The following is an 18,688-nucleotide window of genomic DNA, read 5'->3' as shown; positions in this document are numbered from 1 at the left end:
GGAGTGCAGTGGCCAGCCCTTCTGAAGTGGCCTGTCCTCGTTGTGTGGGATGTCTTCAGCTTATGTGTGGGGCCTTATATGAGCAGTTAGGGTGTGAGACTGGCCTTCTTATTGTGTGTTGGGAGGGGTAGTCACTGTGTGAACAGCTATCAGGGCGCAAGGAAGCCCCGTGTTGGAGGCCTCAGGCATTGATGGCTACCCAATGCGAAGAACTTTCTGTGTAAACAGCTAGAGAGGGAGTTCCCAAGGTGTGAGGAAATTTATTGAGGGGCTAGAGAGGCTTAGGTTGTGAGTTCTCTACAAACTAAATAAGGTGGGGTTTTCAGTGTAAAAACACAACTAATTATTGCATACTTAACTAAGCACTTTGCATGTGTTAACTCATTTGGTTTTTACAGTCTTATGAAATATTATTATTCCCATTTTACAGATGAATGAATTGAGGCATAGACACCATGAAGTATAAACTTCTTGTAATATGAGAAGATGTATTTTGGGTGGAGATGAGATCTGCCTGTAATATTATGTTTCCCTCTTATATGAGAGTCCTCTCAAAGTGTACACTCAACTTTGGGGTAATCAACTCTGGGGGGATAACTTTCTGACTGGTGGTGGAAAGACATGATTTTCTGGTGTGAGAGGACCCAAACATAGGTGGTGTGGTTCCCTAAGGTGTGAGGGAACCTAACGGAAGTGGGTTCCAAAGTATCAGAGGGCTCATCCTAATTGGAGTAGATTTCCCTTTACCATCACTTAAGAGAAGCACTAAGGTTTGTCCAGAGTGTAAGAAGTTCACCTCGCATTTTATGAGGAAGTACAAGGGAATCAGGCTTATATGATGGTGCACTGTGATTTATTTCCTGACTGAGGATGATGGAAGGCATGACTCTAGCATTGAAAGCCATTCCTTCCATCCATCTAAACATATTAATGATTTTTTAAATTGTATTTTGAGTTGGACTCACACCTCATAATTTGGGCAACATTTCCACCTTAGAAAGCAGCAGCCCAGTTTCTAGGATCGGAGGAAATCCATTCCTCAGAGTGTGAGAAGCCAGGTCTCTCATTTTTGGAAAAACAACATCAATCCTATTTTTATATACTGAGGGAAGAAAGTAAAAATCTTATTTTAAATATTGAGGGAGGAATGTAACTTGGCACAAGGGATCACTGGAAAATGTTCTGATCAGCCTCTCTCACTTAAATCTTGTATCCCTAAGCAATGTTTCTACTTTAAAGAATCATTTAAATACACCTGGTAGTATGTAACATGGAAAAACTATAGGAGTCTATGTTATACCAAAAGTTAATTTTAACCCACATTCTTATTTCATACTCTTATGTATTTTATTCTGGCAGGCATTCCACCCATCATGATGCAGTAACTGTTGAGCCTTTATATGAAAATGGCACCTTATGTTCCCAAAAAGCTGTGCTCATTGCTGAATCTACCCAACCAATACGCCTCAGCAGTATTATTCTTGCTCGAGAGATAGGTATGCTGAGACAAAACACACTATGTAACAGTTCATCAAGAGTAGAATAATCTGATATCTTTTATAGATGGTTAACAGAGACGGTGTTGGCTTCAAATGATGAGGTAGAAAAAAGGGTTCCTGCAACTGTGGCATCCTATTCTGTGATTTTTTTTTTTTTTTTTTTTTTTTTAGTACATCCAGCCCCTGGCATGGTGCCTGATACAGAGTGGAAACTCTGGTTGTTTGAATCAATGGTGAAAGGAAGGAACTATTTATCAGAACTAGCTTGGGTGTTAAGGTCTGAGGTTGGTCTTGAGTGAGGCAAAAGGCAGTATAAAAACTAGTACTTCTCAAAGTGTCATCTATGAATCTAGCATCTGCATCATCAGCATCACCTGGGAGCTTGTTAGAAATGTAAATTCTCAGGCCCCACCTTAGATCTGCTGTATCAGAATCTCGAGTGAACCCAGGGATCTGTATTTTTAACAAGCTCTCCAGGTGATTCTCATACAGACTAAAGTTTGGGAAGCACTGCACTAGTCTATTTTAGACCAGAGCAGCATTAAGAAATGCTATTTGTGGGACTTCCCTGGTGGCACAGTGGTTGGGAATCCGCCTGCCAATGCAGGGGACATGGGTTCGAGCCCTGCTCCGTGAAGATCCAAACATGCCGCGGAGCAACTAAGCCTGTGGGCCACAACTACCGAGCCTGCGCTCTAGAGCCCGTGAGCCACGACTACTGAAACTGTGTGCCACAACTACTGAAGCCCACACACCTAGAGCCTGTGCTCCGCAACAAGAGAAGCCACCGCAATGAGAAGACCGCGCACCACAATGAAGAGTAGCTCCTGCTCGCCACAACTAAAGAAAGCCCGCGCGCCACAACGAAGACCCAATGCAGCCAAAAAAATAAATAAATTAATTAATTAAATTAAATTAAAAAAAGAGAAATACTATTTGTATCCAAAATCAGAACAGGGCTCTTTGTATCCCTGAGTTTCTGCACTTGATATTGTCATATTGATAGGCCAGAAATATCTGTATGGCTTTTATTTTTATTTACTTATTTTTTTCATTTATTTATCTTTGGCTGCATTGGGTCTTCATTGCTGTGCGTGGGCTTTCTCTAGTTGCGTCGAGCAGGGGCTACTCTTTGTTGTGGTGGGCAGGCTTCTCACTGTGGTGGCTTCTCTTGTTGCGGAACACAGGCTCTCGGCTCGCGGTCTTCAGTAATTTCAGCACGGGGGCTCAGTAGTTGTGGCGCACGGGCTTAGCTGCTCTGCGGCATGTGGCATCTTCCTGGACCAGGGATCGAACCCATGTCCCCTGCATTGGCAGGCGGATTCTCACCCACCTCGCCACCAGGGAAGTCCCAATGTATGGCTTTTAAATATTTTGATAAGTTATATATCTATAGTATATTCTTAAAGAGAAATTCAAGACGTTTGGTATACCATATTTCTTATTATTGAAGATGCCATCTATTGTAAAGCTTTTTTTTTTTTTTTTTTTTTTTTTTGCGGTATGCGGGCCTCTCACTGTTGTGGCCTCTCCCGTTGCGGAGCACAGGCTCCGGATGCGCAGGCTCAGCGGCCATGGCTCACGGGCCCAGCCGCTCCGCGGCATGTGGGATCTTCCCAGACCGGGGCACGAACCCGTGTCCCCTGCGTCGGCAGGCGGACTCTCAACCACTGCGCCACCAGGGAAGCCCCCTGTAAAGCTATTTTTAATGCACCACTAAGAAAGAACAACATTGCCAACTGAACTATGCTTTTCTTCACTTAGAATTTTTACTTTATACCTACTGAAGAATTCTTTGACTTAGATGGTTATTTTTATTATGTATCACTCTCATGCCTGATAAAAAGGAAAATATAAATAAAATTAACTGGTTAAAATATTCCTAAGACAAATTTAACATTTTGCCTCATCTGAATCATTTTTTGACTGGGAATCATCAGTGTCTGTGTTTATCCCCACAACATCGTCTTTTGTGCCATCAAGACTGTTAGTGACGTAGCATTTCTTAAAAGAATCAATTAAAACCAAAACCACCTAAAAGGTATTAGTATTGGGCTCATAAGTTAGCTTTGCAATTATATAGAGCTGGTCTGTTTTTGTCTCCAGCTTTGAAAAGGAGTCTGAGTCACCACCTTTCCCACCCTGTCTCTTTAACCATTTGGTTCCAAAGGAAAAAGAGTGCTCCACCATTGTTCACTATGTTTTCTTCCAACTACTAATAGCCATTCTGCAAGTTTGATGTTGGCCCTTTTAAAGTTCTCACATATGCAGTCAATGACAACTATGTCATGACTGCTGCCTGGCTGACAATTCTAAGATGTCATCAGTTATAAAATCCCAATTTCAGAGGTGTTAAAATGTAAAAAAAATGAGTGTCTTAGAATCAATGAAATCTGAGATCTCAAAGATGAGAGTCTTTGAGGACCATATCATGCAGGGCAGCTACAATAGATAGAGAAGGATATCAAGGTCAGAAAAAAAGCATTGCTTTGGTCACATATGCTATTTTTAATGTAATTACTCTTAGCTACATGAATTCATTCTGATATTGAAAGATTCATTCACATAACTGCTAGGGAAAATGTCAAATCTGGCTCTCAGCTTTGTTTCATCTGACTTGTAAGTATTCCAAAGTTAAATATCTTTCAAATCAACTTTCCCAATTTTGCTATTAATACAATTGTGTAAATAGGTGATGGAGACTCCCAGTAATGAATGGCAGTCTTGGTGTCCTACCAGGTGCATTCTCATCTGAATGGGAACTGACTGGTACGGTGAAACGGGAGGTGGGGGAAGGGACATTTTGAAAGGGAATAGCATGCTTTAAGAGAAACTGTTCATTTGTTTGACAAATATTTATTGAATTGCCTACTAACTATAAGGCTTCTATAAGGGTTAAAAGATTTAAGCACTCCATTGGTGTTTAGGTGCTTAGGATTTTGTTTATGATGTTTTTGGTGATAGTGTAGTAAAGAAAATTAGTGGTTATGACAGAGAAAATGGATAGAGGTGAGAGACAAGGTGGGCATATTCTATTTGGTAAGAGTGCCAGATTTCTTTTGATTTTTTGTTTGTTTTGTTTTGACTAGGTGTTACCTCCCTTTGCTAAAATCTTTAAAGAATATAAAAGGTTATAAAAAATATATATATATATATATATAAGTTTATATAGTTAAAAGTAAATCTCTAATCTCATTTCTCCAAGAGACAACCACTTTTCTGTATCCTTCCAGAGGTAGTCTATGAATATATGAATATGTCTCTTTGTAGTGGGATATCTAGATTTTCAACCTTAGGTACAGGACAGGTAGAGGAGTTTGGAGATGAGGGTATAATTTTAGGTAAAAAAGCTCACATGGAGGATGAAGAAAGGGTTTGGACAACTGGATGATTTCGGTGGAGAGAGTAGAATGGGGTGATCAGTACGTTTTGCACTGTGCTCAGCATGTGGTTAACGTTAAGTAAATACTTATTATTTGCTGCAGTGGGTTGTAATCATAAAATCAAGAGGAGTTGATTTGGAAGCTAGGATAAATATGAGAATCAGGGCAGAAATATTTGTTATTTCTGCTCCCTCTGTTTTGCCTCTGGCACTGCATCCCTTTGGTTCTCTCAGTCTTGTCTTCATTCTCTTATTTTTTTCTCCTTCCTTCTTCCTGGATCACCTCTCCTCTTCTCTGCCTCATAAATTTTTCTTTATTACCTCATTACTGTATGAACCTGAAGTAATATGGACATGTAAATAAGAATATTCATTATATTACTTACTAAAGTTATTTGTTTCTTTTTATCTTTAAAAGCAGGTAAGTTAAATGTTTGATATTTCTCCTAATCACTCTAAATTTACTTATGTCATACAAGGTAATTTTTTTTTCTTTATGGTCAATGACCCTATATTGAAAAGCTTTCTGCTACTGAAGTAGTCAGATGGATAGGCATTATGTATACAAGGTTTTTTATATTATTTATATAAGGTCACAGCTACTTCACATTTCTCCACAGAAGATAAGAATTTAATTTTGCATTTAATTGATGCTATAGTATCCAATGCCTGATTATCTAGTGTATATTATTTAAGCTCACCCTTCTTTCCTTCTTTTGCCATCCGTGGAAGACTTCCTTAATGGTATATTCTACTAGCAGATTCTGTGAGATTTCAACTTCTCTTGGTTCTTGTCCATAGGTCTCATATCTTGGTCTTCAATTCTTTTAATTTCAGGTTCTGCTCTTCAGTTAAATTTTTTTTTTTCAAATTCAGTGATTTATTTATTTATTTATTTTTGGCTGTATGGGGTCTTCGTCGCTGCACACGGGCTTTCTCTAGTTGTGGTGAGAGGGGGCCCCTCTTCGTTGCAGTGCGTGGACTTCTCATTGCAGTGGCTTCTCTTGTTGCAGAGCACAGGGTCTAGGCACACAGGCTTCAGTAGTTGTAGCTCACAGGCTCTAGAGCACAGGCTCAGTAGTTGTGGCGCACGGGCTTTGTTGCTCCTCAGCATGTGGGATCTTCCCAGACCAGGGCTCGAACCCATGTCCCTTGCATTGGCAGGCGGATTCTTAACCACTGAGCCACCAGGGAAGTCCCTTCAGTTAAATGTTAATCAAGTAGAAGATTAATTTAATTTTTTAAACATTTTATTTTAAAATAATTTTAGATTTACAGAAGAGATGCAAAGATAGTACAAAGATTTCCCATATACCCTTCACCCAGTCTCCCCTAATGTTCTACTAATGTCCTTTTTCTGCTCTAGGATTCACTCCAAGATACCACATTACTAAACTAAATTGTTATCTTACCTTAGTCTCCTCTGATCTGTGACAGTTTCTCAGCCTTTGTCTTTCATGACCTTGACACTTTTTTTGTTATAGATTTTTAGAAGGAAAACCTCAGAAGTGAAGAGACCTTCTTATTGCATTATATCAGGGGGTACATGATATCAACATGACTTATCACTAGTGATTTTAACCTTGATCACTTGGTTAAGGTAATGCCTATCAGGTTTATCCACTGTAAAGTTACCATTTTTCTCTTTCCATATGCTGTTCATTAAAAATGATCACTAAGTTCAGTTCATTCAAAGGAAGAGAAATTAATCTTCACCTCCTGGAGGGAGGTGTGTCAAAGAATTTGTGGACATACATTAAATACCACCACAGTAACTAATAAATATTTGGGGGAGATACTTTGATATACCCTGTTTCTCTTTAAAGTTTCATCCACTAGTTTTTGCATTTGTCTATAAATCTTGACTGTAGCAGTTATTACTGTAGAGTTCTAATGATGATTTTCTCTTTCCCTCATTCCTTCCTCACTTATCTTTTTTTTTAACATCTTTGTTTTATTCATTTATTTTGGCTGTGTTGGATCTTTGTGACGGCGCACAGGCTTCTCTCTAGTTGTGGCGCGCGTGGGCTGTAGAGCGCGCAGGCTCAGTAGTTGCTGCACACAGCCATAGTTGCCACGCCGCGCGTGGGATCATACTTCCCAGACCAGGGATCGAACCCGTGTGTTCTGCATTGGAAGGCAGATTCTTAAGCACTGGACCACAAGGGAAGTCCCCTTCCTCACTTTTTTTTTTTTTTTTTTTTTTTTTTTGGTTGTGTTGGGTCTTCATTGCTGTGCGCAGGCTTTCTCTAGTTGCGACGAGCAGGGACTTCTCATTGCAGTGGCTTCTCTTGTTGTGGAGCATGGGCTCTTCTAGGCACGCAGGCTTCAGTAGTTGTGGCGCTCGGGCTCTAGAGCGCAGGCTCAGTAGTTGTGGCGCACGGGCTTAGTTGCTCCGCAGCATGTGGGATCTTCCTGGACCAGGGCTCCAACCCATGTCCCCTGCATTGGCAGGTGGATTCTTAACCACTGCGCCACCAGGGAAGCCCCTGATTCTCAGGCTTTTTAATCTCACGGTCCAGGAAAAAAAAAAAAAAAAAGAAAGAAAGTGAGAGAGAAAAATTTATTGGTAGGCAGGACTGACATATGGTTGCCACCCTCTTACTTTCCTAAATAAATATATTTTTAAAATCTACTCTTACCATAATTTCATTAAAAAAATTTTTTAACACTTCAAAAGTAATATACAGGGCCTTCCCTGGTGGTGCAGTGGTTAAGAATCCTCCTGCCAATGCAGGGGACACGGGTTGGAACCCTGGTCCGGGAAGATCCCACATGCCATGGAGCAGCTAAGCCCGTGTGCCACAACTACTGAGCCCACGTGCCACAACTACTGAAGTCTGCGTGCCTGGAGCCTGTGCTCGGCAACAAGAGAAGCCACCGTGATGAGAAGCCCGCGCACAGCAGCGAAGAGTAGCCCCGGCTCACCACAACTAGAAAAAGCCCGCAGGCAGCAGCAAAGACCCAACACAGCTAAAAATGAATGAATGAATGAATGAATGAATTTTTTAAAAAGTAATATAGAATGTAAGGATAAAGTATATTCCTTTGAAGTGAATATATTTAATTTTATTACTGTTTTAAAATTCTTATTTTTCTCATTTTTCCATGGATGAATGAAAACATCATTATAGATGAGTGTTTGGGAAGCACTAGTCTAGTGTCTCTTTTTGTAAACAGATGCTTTTATATTTTGTTGCTATGCTGTTTTCTTCCACAGGTTGAAAGGAACTGTTACAGCCTTTCTTTTTCTTAGTATTTAGAATAAGCTCCTGAATGTATGAGACATTTAAAAGATTCATGACCTGTTGAACTAAATTCTCAGTTTTGGGGTTCATTGTAGTGACTGACCGTGAACTGCGCTGCGATGTTAAGGTTGATGTGATAGACAGCATTGAAATTATATCTCGAACCCGGGAACTCTATGTAGATGATTCACCACTGGAACTGATGGTGAGGGCATTGGATGCTGAAGGTAAAGAATGTCAAAGGATTCAACAAAATTAAATAGAATAAACACCTTTGTGTTTAGCATTTGGAAATAGCAATTTGAGAGATAAAAGTAGATTGGAAATAATATTTATTTTCTCATATGAAGTTCATGTGCATGAGGAATTAATAATTCTGAGTATGGTTTGATGTATTAGCTACATACTTTCATTAAAATTTCCTAATTAAAATCCAGATCCTGCCACTGAGTTTTAATGGTTCCTAGATCAACAATTAAGAATATTTTTTGGAATTTATTTTTAGCTCTGTTTTGATCAGTCTGCTTTCTATAGGCCAGGAAAATTAAATGTAAACCTGTGAAAAAGTTTTATAATTTTAAGTTTCTCTTTCTTGAGACTGATTTTACATGCTTTTAATATACTATATTAATGTAATATGTAAAAAAAAGAACATTTAAATGCATTGCTTCTTTGTAAACTAGTAAAGAGTGATTTTTTAAATCTGAAAAATTAATGTATTAGAAATATTGAACTCTAGTTTATATAAAAATTTTTATTGAAGGGATCAGGATTTAGAGATACCTGTCAACCCTGAGGTAGACTATAAGGTGGCCTTTATGTTGAAAGGAACAGAAAGAGTGCCATAATTAATGATAGTGCTTCTATTTGTTAATGAAAGAAGCCTAAAAATAATTTTCTAGTTAGGTTTCCCTTTCTTGTTAAAGATACCTGAATATTTTTGAATATGTGATTCTGTCTTGTCTGCTTTTGGCTTGCTCTACAGGAAATACTTTTAGTACTTTGGCAGGGATGATGTTTGAGTGGAGCATTGCCCAGGATAATGAATCAGCAAGAGAAGAACTGTCTAGCAAAATTAGGTAACCTTGAAATCAAACATAACCATCTGACTTTGAAGGAGACATCTGCCTTTGGGTACCACACTGAACAGCAATTATTTGTGTGGGCTTTGATAATCTTTCAATCTGGAACTTTTTGGAACAGATAAATTTATCAGGGGGAAATGTCTTTGGTAGAATGACATATGGCATGGATTTAGGTACCTTTATGATAGTTTAATTTGAGCCACTGCAGAGGAGTTCATGAGCTCAGGACTGTACAATTATTTGTCAGGTGTATCTTCTGCCAGTTTTATTGTTCAAGCTATCTACGCATGCTGAAATACAGTGAGTGGATAATAGTATGAAATTTTGTCTTCAGTACCAAGTAATAGCTCTCAGACAATGCAAGTTTTAGTCCTACAACAGTTTTAGCCAGAAGCATATTAAGTACTTTTCTTCTATCTAGTCCTTGTGGAAATTTAAAACTTTTGACACTATATAGACATTGAAGAGATTATGTTTAAAGTCTCTCAGAGCCTTTTGGAAGAAGACTCATTAATTTACTAGAAACAAACCTTATTTTATCTCTTTAGGATTTTGAAATACTCTGAAGCAGAATATTCTCCCCCTGTGTATATAGCTGAGATGGAAAAGGAAGAGAAAAGAGGAGATATGATTTTGGTGTCTGGGGTTACAACTGGTGCTGCTGTTGTAAAAGTTCGAATTTCTGAACCATTCTATAAGGTAAAATGTTTGTGCTATAAACTTTCATTTAATAGTCTTGCCTATGGAATATATAGTTTTTATGTTTTTCTTAGTAGAAGCCCTCTAACCTGATATGATTTGGGCCAATTGAAAAAGTCATTTGAAATGGATAAACATTTTTTTTTAAAACTTGTCTTCCGGGCTTCCCTGGTGGCGCAGTGGTTGAGAGTCCGCCTGCTGATGCAGGGGATGCGGGTTCGTGCCCCAGTCTGGGAGGATCCCACATGCCGCGGAGCGGCTGGGCCTGTGAGCCATGGCCGCTGGGCCTGTGCATCCGGAGCCTGTGCTCTGCAATGGGAGAGGCCACAACAGTGAGAGGCCCACGTAAAAAAAAAATAAATTAAAAAAAAAAACTTGTCTTCCTTAAACATGTTATTACCCAATTACAACTGACATTTTCTCTTAAAACATGTAACTGCATTTTATTCACCAATCCTTTGAAGTGTAGGTCCAAGAACTTTGGCTGTGAGTTCACTGGTTAGAAATATACATACTTGGGCCTCCCTGGTGGCGCAAGTGGTTGAGAGTCCGCCTGCCGATGCAGGGGATGCGGGTTCGTGCCCCGGTCTGGGAGGATCCCATGTGCCGCGGAGCGGCTGGGCCTGTGAGCCATGGCCGCTGAGCCTGCGCGTCCGGAGCCTGCGCGTCCGGAGCCTGTGCTCCGCAGCGGGGGAGGCCACAACAGTGAGAGGCCCGCATACCGCAAAAAAAAAAAAAAAAAAAAAAAAGAAATATACATACTTGTTCTTGCATAAATTACAGCTTCTAGTTTCTTTTTTTTTCATTTTTCATTTTATTTTATGGTCAAGTGAAAAATTACACAGGTGTGAAACAATTTGAGTGCAGGATTCTATATTTTTCAAGGATTTTTCCCCAGTCTTTTACATTTCTCACCTACACCTAATCTGATAGCAGTACCTTTTAGCAGCTTACCTTTAACTTCTTTTCAAAACATTTAAATTTTTATAGAAACAACTCTTTTCATATAATGGTTTTTTAATGTAATTATAATTAAAAGTGCAACTGACATAAACACGGTTGGGAAAAACAAATGTCTTTTGGTAAGCATTTAATTCAAGTGGCAGGAAGGTGTGTGGACATCTAGAGAGCAGCCTATTAACCTCGTATTGGGTAAGCCTTCACAAGAATCAATACATTCAACAAGGGATATAGAGTAACTTAATCTAATTCAGTTCACTGGAAGTTGGTTAAAAGAGTTTCCATGGCATACCGTTAAGTCTTACCTTTTTCCATTTTAGCATAGTGCCTTTTTATTTACCTTCTCTTCTCCTTTAGAAAGCTTGTCATTTTCTATTCTTTGTTTGAGTGACTTAGAAATTTAATATAGTATTAATATTCATGATCACTTTTTTTTAACATCCGTATTAGACTATAATTGCTTTACAATGGTGTGTTAGTTTCTGCTTTATAACAAAGTGAATCAGTTATACATATACATATGTTCCCATATCTCTTCCCTCTTGCGTCTCCCTCCCTCCCACCCTCCCTATCCCACCCTTCTAAGTGGTCACAAAGCACTGAGCTGACATGATCACTTTTTAAAAATTAATTAATTTATTTATTCCTGGCTGTGTTTGGTCTTTGTTGCTGTGCACGGGCTTTCTCTAGTTGCTGCAAGCAGGGTCTACTCTTCCTTGCAGTGCGCGGGCTTCTCATCGCTGTGGCTTCTCTTGTTGCGGAGCACGGGCTCTAGGTGCGCAGGCTCTAGGTGCGTGGGCTTCAGTAGTTGTGGCTTGTGGGCTCTAGAGCGCAGGCTCAGTAGTTGTGGCACACAGGTTTAGTTGCTCCGCAGCATGTGGCATCTTCCCAGACCACGGCTCGAACCCATGTCCCCTGCATTGGCAGGCAGATTCTTAACCACTGCGCCACAAGGGAAGTCCCATGATCACTTTTTAAGGCTAACTGAAATTATGATCTGTGATTAAGAAAGCATTTTTTAAATCTTGATAAAGTATTTTAGAAGAAACTTATTAAAAGTAAACTTTAACGAGGAAGATGACCTTGAGGATTTTGCCTATGGAAACTTTGTGTTTTTTTCTTTCTTCTTTTAGAAAGTGGCAGCAGCATTGATACCTCTGCTTGTTTTAGAGAATGTGTTTCTTATACCATCCCATGATATTTATCTCTTAGTAGGAGCATATATTAAATATCGAGTTGCAAAAATGGTTCAGGGAAGAATGACAGGTAAATATCTTACCTTTTCCTAAGACTAACATTTCCCAAATCCTTTCTGCTGACAAGAGAAGCAGCTCCACATTATGTATGCAAAATACTTCTTTCTGTCTTTAGATTTTGTGATAAAGTACAGTTTACCCTTGAACAACACGGGTTTGAACTGTGCAGGTCCACTTATACACGGATTTTTTTCAATAAATACTGCAGTACTACACGACGTGTGGTTGGCTGAGTGCGCGAGTGCAGAACTGGGGTTACGGAGGGTTGACTAATATGCGGATTTTCAACTGCATGGTGGTCAGGGGTTGGGGTGGTGGTGTCAGTTCCTCTAACCCCTGCATTGTTCAAAGATCAGCTATATTCCTTAATTGCTGTACTTGAGCTAATACTGAGCAGAGATAGTCTCCATGTCTTAAACAGGCTAATGCTGCTTAGCTTCAGTGCCCATAGACATCTGTATTGTCTATTAAAACAACAACCAAAAGTTTACTAGCTTTTAGAGGGCAAGTGAAGAAACTTTACCAGAAGGGACTTGAATGATCTTTGCAAAAGGTGTTTATTGAGAAACTCAGTTCATTAACTAAAAAAACTTAATACTCTATTGACCCCCAAAGTCCCACTGAGTTTATAAAGTGTGCGTTTGCTCCATTAGCATTAGTCCTTTACTTACTTTAGTGAGGATCCCTCCTCCTACTCTCAGTTCACTGAGTTTTAAGAATATAAGCAATACCAACAATAAACTTATATAGTATTCTCCTCAAAATGGCTACATGTAGAAATTCATCATAGTGAGGGAAATTAAAAGCAGATTGTACTCTTATTTAGACCTGCTTCCTCTTATAATCCAACAACACACCATTGTCCATTGGAATGGCTGCCCTCGTTACATTTATGTATCTTTCATGTCTTACAGAGGTGAAATTTCCCCTGGAACATTATACACTGGAATTGCAAAACCACAGAGTTTCATGTAATGTGTCTCTTCCTGGGAAAGTGGCTTTACTGGATGAGAAAACAGCCATGGTGACTGCTGTCCAACTGGGCCACACTAACCTTGTCTTTATCCATAAAAGTATCCTTTTGCTCAAGTTTTCGCTGCCAATCTATATTTCCTTGAGCATGCTATACATGTTCCTTGGTAAAATAATTAGTTAAGCATGATTATAATACTACTATATTTATTTTCTATAGGTTCTATTTTTAACAAAGCACTATACATTATTTTTGTCATAATTTCTAACAAAGGGTACGTACAGAAGAGTAGTTGGAACTTGGAATCTGTTGACTACAGAGCTTATGTGCAACCTCAATCAAATTATAAATAGGAGACTGGGGGAAACAGGTTGGAGGAACTTGTGTAAATGTTATTTAATTTGTTCTTTCCTATTTTCACATGAATAATTGAGAAAAGATGGTATTGTCTGAAGTGGCTACTTAATTAATATTTGTTAAATTGAGAGTAATTTTTAAAAATTCGCTAAACTTGGGCTTCCCTGGTGGCGCAGTGGTTAAGAATCCGCCTGCCAATGCAGGGGACACAGGTTCGAGCCCTGGTCCGGGAAGATTCCACATGCCGTGGAGCAACTAAGCCTGGGCGCCACAACTACTGAGCCTGCTCTCTAGAGCCTGCAAGCCACAACTACTGAGCGCGTGTGCCACAACTACTGAAGCCCGTGTGCCTAAAGCCCGTGCTCCACAGCAAGAGAAGCCACTGCAATGAGAAGCCCATGCTCCACAGCAAGAGAAGCCACCGCAATGAGAAGCCCGCGCACCGCAACAAAAAGCAACCCCCGCTTGACACAACTACAGAAAGCCCACGTGCAGCAACGAAGACCCAGTGCAGCCAAAAATAAATAAATAAATAAATAAAAATTTAAAAAATTCACTAAACCTGTTCTGTAAGATTGAACAAAGAGAGATACATAGAGTTCTACTATAGTCAATGAAAATAAAACAGTATAAAGATTAAAATTCTCAGAAAACTGAAATTTTCATAAAACTCATAAAATTCTCAGTGTTTGATATTGAAATATTTCCTATTTTTGAATCTTTTTTTTTTTTTTTTTTGCAGTACACGGGCCTCTCACTGTTGTGGCCTCTCCCATTGTGGAGCACAGGCTCCGGACACGCAGGATCAGTGGCCATGGCTCACGGGCCCAGCCGCTCCGCGGCATGTGGAATCTTCCCGGACCAGGGCACGAACCCGTGTCCCCTGCATCAGTAGGCGGACTCTCCACCACTGTGCCACCAGGGAAGCCCTATTTTTGAATCTTTGAATCTCAAATAAATTAATTTTTTCAGCAAATATCTATTAATTTCTACTATATGTTCAACATTGCTCTAAGTGCTAAGCATACAGACTATTTTACTCAGGGTAGTTAGGGAAATCCTCTCTGATAAGGCCACATCAGAGCAATGAACGATACAGATATCTCGGTGAAAGAGCTCCAGGAAGAGGAAATAGCAATTGCAAAGGTTCTGAAGCAGAAGCATGTTTGGCATGTTTACAGAAGAGCAAGGAAGACACTGCTGCTGAGTGCAGAGAATAAGGGGAAAGTAGTAGAAGAGGTAATAGAGTAGGAGAGGGAGTAATTATGTAGGGCTTAGAAGGCTTAACTCTGAGTAAGAACTATCAGTCTTGAAAGGTACAGTATTTCTTGTAGAATAGTATTTGTTAATTAGCTGCTTATATTATTTGTCTAAAACACTCAGGAGAGGTTTGGTTCAAAGTTGTTTGTTCTCTAGTCATTTTAAGGTGCCTAGGACATTTGTGAACAAATACAATAGTACCTACAAAATAAACTAAGACATTTGATATCTACTGAGCCCCAGCTGTGTGTCAGGCACTACCCTGAATTCCCCAGGCAGACTTATCATGATTTGCTTTTTTCATATCCTCAGTTCATATCGTTATTTATTCCAAAGCAGTAACTATTAAAATACACTACATTTATCTTGACATGGATGGTGACTATTCATAGTTTGTTCCAGCACCTGCCTTAGGGTGGCTGGTGGTACCATTGTTCATAGAGATGGGTAATATAACAGAAGGAGCAGGGCTTCCCTGGTGGCGCAGTGGTTGAGAGTCCGCCTGCCAATGCAGGGGATGCGGGTTCGTGCCCCGGTCTGGGAAGATCCCACATGTCGCGGAGCGGCTGGGCGCGTGAGCCATGGCCGCTGAGCCTGAGCGTCCAGAGCCTGTGCTCCACAACGGGAGAGGCCACAATGGTGAGAGGCCCGCGTACTGCAAAAAAAAAAAAAAAAAAAGAAGGAGCAGGTTTAGGGGAAACGGAAACTAGTTTAGTTGTTCACATGTTAACTTGAAGTATCTGTGGGATAGACATCCAAGCAGAAATACATCTGGAGGAGAAAGATTCAAGATGAAGACAGATATTTGAAAGTTATCAGTTTATAGCCAGGTGATAGTTGAAGCTGTTGTTGTAGACAAAATCACCTAGGGAGAATATACAGAGTGAGAGGAGAAGAGAGCTGAAGACAGAACTGTGGAATGTTAGCTTGTAAGGTTCATAAGGAAGAGGACGAACTTTAAGGAGGCCCAGAAAGAATGTTTAAAAAGTACTAGGAGGGGACTTCCCTGGTGGTGCAGTGGTTAAGAATCTGCCTGCCACTGCAGGGGACAAAGGTTGGAGCCCTGGTCCAGGAAGATCCCATATGCCACGGAGCAACTGAGCCTGTGTTCTAGAGCTTGCGAGCCACAACTACTGAGCCTGCAAGCCACAACTACTGAAGCCCGCATGCTCTAGAGCCCACATGCCGCAACTACTGAGCCCGTGTGCTGCAACTACTGAAGCCCACACACCTAGAGCCCATGCTCCACAACGAGAGAAGCCACTGCAATGAGAAGCCTGCGCACCACAGTGAAGAGTAGCCCCTGCTCACCACAACTAGAGAAAAGCCCACGTGCAGCAACAAAGACCCAGCACAGCCAAAAAAAAAAAAAAAAAATTAACAACAACAAAAAAAGTAATAGGAGGGGGACTTCCTTAGTGGCGCAGTGGATAAGACTCCGTGCTCCCACTGCAGGGGGCCCGGGTTTGATCTCTGGTCAGGGAATTAGATCCCACATGCATGCCGCAACTAAGAGTTCGCATGCCACAACTAATGAGCCGCCTGCGACAACTAAGACCCAGCACAACCAACCAACCAACCAACCAACCAACCAAATAAATAAATAAATAAATAAATAAATAAATAAATAAAATATAAAAAGTAGTAGGAGGGATTTCTCTGACAGTCCAGTGGTTAAGACTTCGCCTTCCAGTGCAGGGGGTGTGGGTTCTATTCCTGGTCAGGGAGCTAAGATCCCATGTGCCTTGCAGACAAAAAAACAAAACATAAAACAAGCAATATTGTAGCAAAATCAATAAAGACTTTTAAAATGTTCCACATCAAAAAAATCTTAAAAAAAAAAGTAGTAGGAAAACCCGGAGAGAGGTTTCATGATAACCAAGTGAGGAATTTACAAAGAGAATGTTCCTCAGGTGAAATAGGCAGAGATAAAGGCTAAAATAAAGACTGAAAGACTGTAGTAACCAGTAAGTCTTGGATCACTTTTTCAATAAAAACAGCTTGGCTTTAAAAAGAAGGAGGCAAAAAGGTAGAACTTTGAAAAAGGCATGGGAACTTTTTTAAGTTAAGAGAAACTTGAATATGTCTATAAGTTAAACAGAGAGATGGCAGAGATATGGAAGAAAAGAAGGCCAGCTGATGGAGTAAGATTTCTGAGGGGCAAGAGAAAATGAGATTCAGAACAGATGGAAGGATTAGATGAAAGGAAGATATCTTATTCTGATAATGGAGGAATGAACTTGTGTAGAGATCTATTGAGATCCGTTTCCTTGTCTGTAAAAGCGATAGGAATGATGTACTCCTGAATTCCTTCTAGCTCTTGTATTTTATGAATACAGTACATAATCAAAATCAAACCTAGATTGGCACAGAGTTGCCTACAGTGTTTAAAAGATTTGCTCTAATGAATAGATAAAAAGTAATTTTAATTATCATATCAATTGTATGTATATTAGTAGCTCATTTGGAGTACTGGGACAGCTTTAAAAGTTTGATCTCTGAAATAGATTAAATATTTTGCTTTCATTATCACTATAGATAATGTAGTGCTAAACTACAGCCTAGTGCATGACTGAATTAATAGAACTTCTAAATTAGTGTACTTTGAAATAATGAGTGTTTTCCATTAAGTTGTTTCAGAAATATATTTCTCAGAGCAGAAATAATTTCTTCTTAGCTTTTGGATGTAGTATATTTTTGAGAGGAAAGTACATTACTAATTAGATTGTGTATAGGCTAACAGAATAAATTTTTATTTCTGCTAAAATTTTTAAAAAATATTTACTTCTTTGGCTACGTTGGGTCTTAGTTGCGGAGGGCGGGCTCTTTGTCGCAGCGCAGGGCTCCAGAGCGCATGGGCTCAGTAGTTGCAGCGACCTAGGCTTAGTTGCCCCACAGCATGTGGGATCTTAGTTCCCCGACCAGGGATCGGACCCGAGTCCCCTGCATTGGAAGGTGGATTCTTAACCACTGGACCACCAGGAAAGTCCCCTGCTAAAATTTAACGAAAGGCAATAATGGGTAGTATGATGTGTGACCTAGAAGTATCTTCGGTGGAAAAGAGAAAACATTTTGGTATTAAAGAATTGCCACAGATAATAGAAGATCAACTAGTAGTTTTTAAAACTGTCTGCAGAGCCCAAGGCAAGTTGCTGGGCTGGATGGCAAGTCATGCCTCTCCCTCCCTCTCCATCCACCACTGACCATTTCTTTAGCCAGGGCAATGCCACTTTTCCTGCTTTCCATAATGGGCTCCTATGTAAGAATTTTGCAGGAGGAAAGAGTTCCACAGCTAAATGAATATTAAAAACATGGAGCATGATCTTTTTTCTCTCATTTCATCTTCCTCATATTTGAAATTCAAGAATACCTGATTCCTGTGATTGCTGAGCCCTCAGATTTTTCTCAGAATATACACATTTAAGTTTTGCTTTCCAGTGGATAATAAAAGATAGAATTTTTATTTGCTTTCATTTGTGGGCTTATTTATTTATTTTTGGTAACTCATATTTCTCTTCTCACCCAACTAGCTCATACAATTTCCTTAAGCAAAAATTAAGATGTCCATATGCGATCTTTGTCTGGACTCCCAAATTGCACCATATATGTTGTAGAGCCTGGATTTCTAGGTATTTTTAGATAATAATTTTCAGAAAGCTGAATAGCTTAAAGTATTTCACTGAAATGAGTGCATTAAAGACTAGAGTGCTTCATTTTGAGACTTAACTAATTTCAAATTCAACCTTACTTGACATGTTTTCTCACATTGTTCCAGTTAAATGCTATCTGCAAGAGTAAAGCATCTTGAAACGTTGTTACAAAACATGAAGCTCCATGTAATACAATGTTGGGTTAGAAAAAGAGACTTTATACAAGGAAAAAAGAAACCTAATGTCCTTAAGCCATATGAAACAATGAATCTGACTGAAAGCAGCTGAAATCTTGCCTGACATATCAGAAATGAGCAAA

General features: G+C 39.7%; 1 protein-coding gene across 1 annotated transcript in view; it reads left to right on the top strand.

Annotated features, from left to right (window-relative positions):
* Positions 1–8,316: 8,316 nt before the first annotated feature.
* The window catches only part of NUP210L (nucleoporin 210 like), a 75,514-nt gene continuing 65,142 nt past the window's right edge, over positions 8,317–18,688 (top strand). The window contains exons 1-6 of the mRNA XM_060090587.1: positions 8,317–8,356; positions 9,115–9,208; positions 9,763–9,913; positions 12,007–12,139; positions 13,044–13,202; positions 18,280–18,348. Of these exons, the coding sequence (XP_059946570.1) occupies positions 8,332–8,356; positions 9,115–9,208; positions 9,763–9,913; positions 12,007–12,139; positions 13,044–13,202; positions 18,280–18,348 (631 nt within the window). The 5' untranslated portion in view covers positions 8,317–8,331. The remainder of the gene's footprint in view (positions 8,357–9,114; positions 9,209–9,762; positions 9,914–12,006; positions 12,140–13,043; positions 13,203–18,279; positions 18,349–18,688) is intronic.

This window comes from Mesoplodon densirostris, chromosome 2 (assembly GCF_025265405.1).
Source record: "Mesoplodon densirostris isolate mMesDen1 chromosome 2, mMesDen1 primary haplotype, whole genome shotgun sequence".
NCBI classification, from domain to species: Eukaryota; Metazoa; Chordata; class Mammalia; order Artiodactyla; family Ziphiidae; genus Mesoplodon; species Mesoplodon densirostris.
The sequence above is the reverse complement of the archived record's forward strand: the minus strand, read 5'-3'. Positions and strand labels throughout refer to the sequence as shown.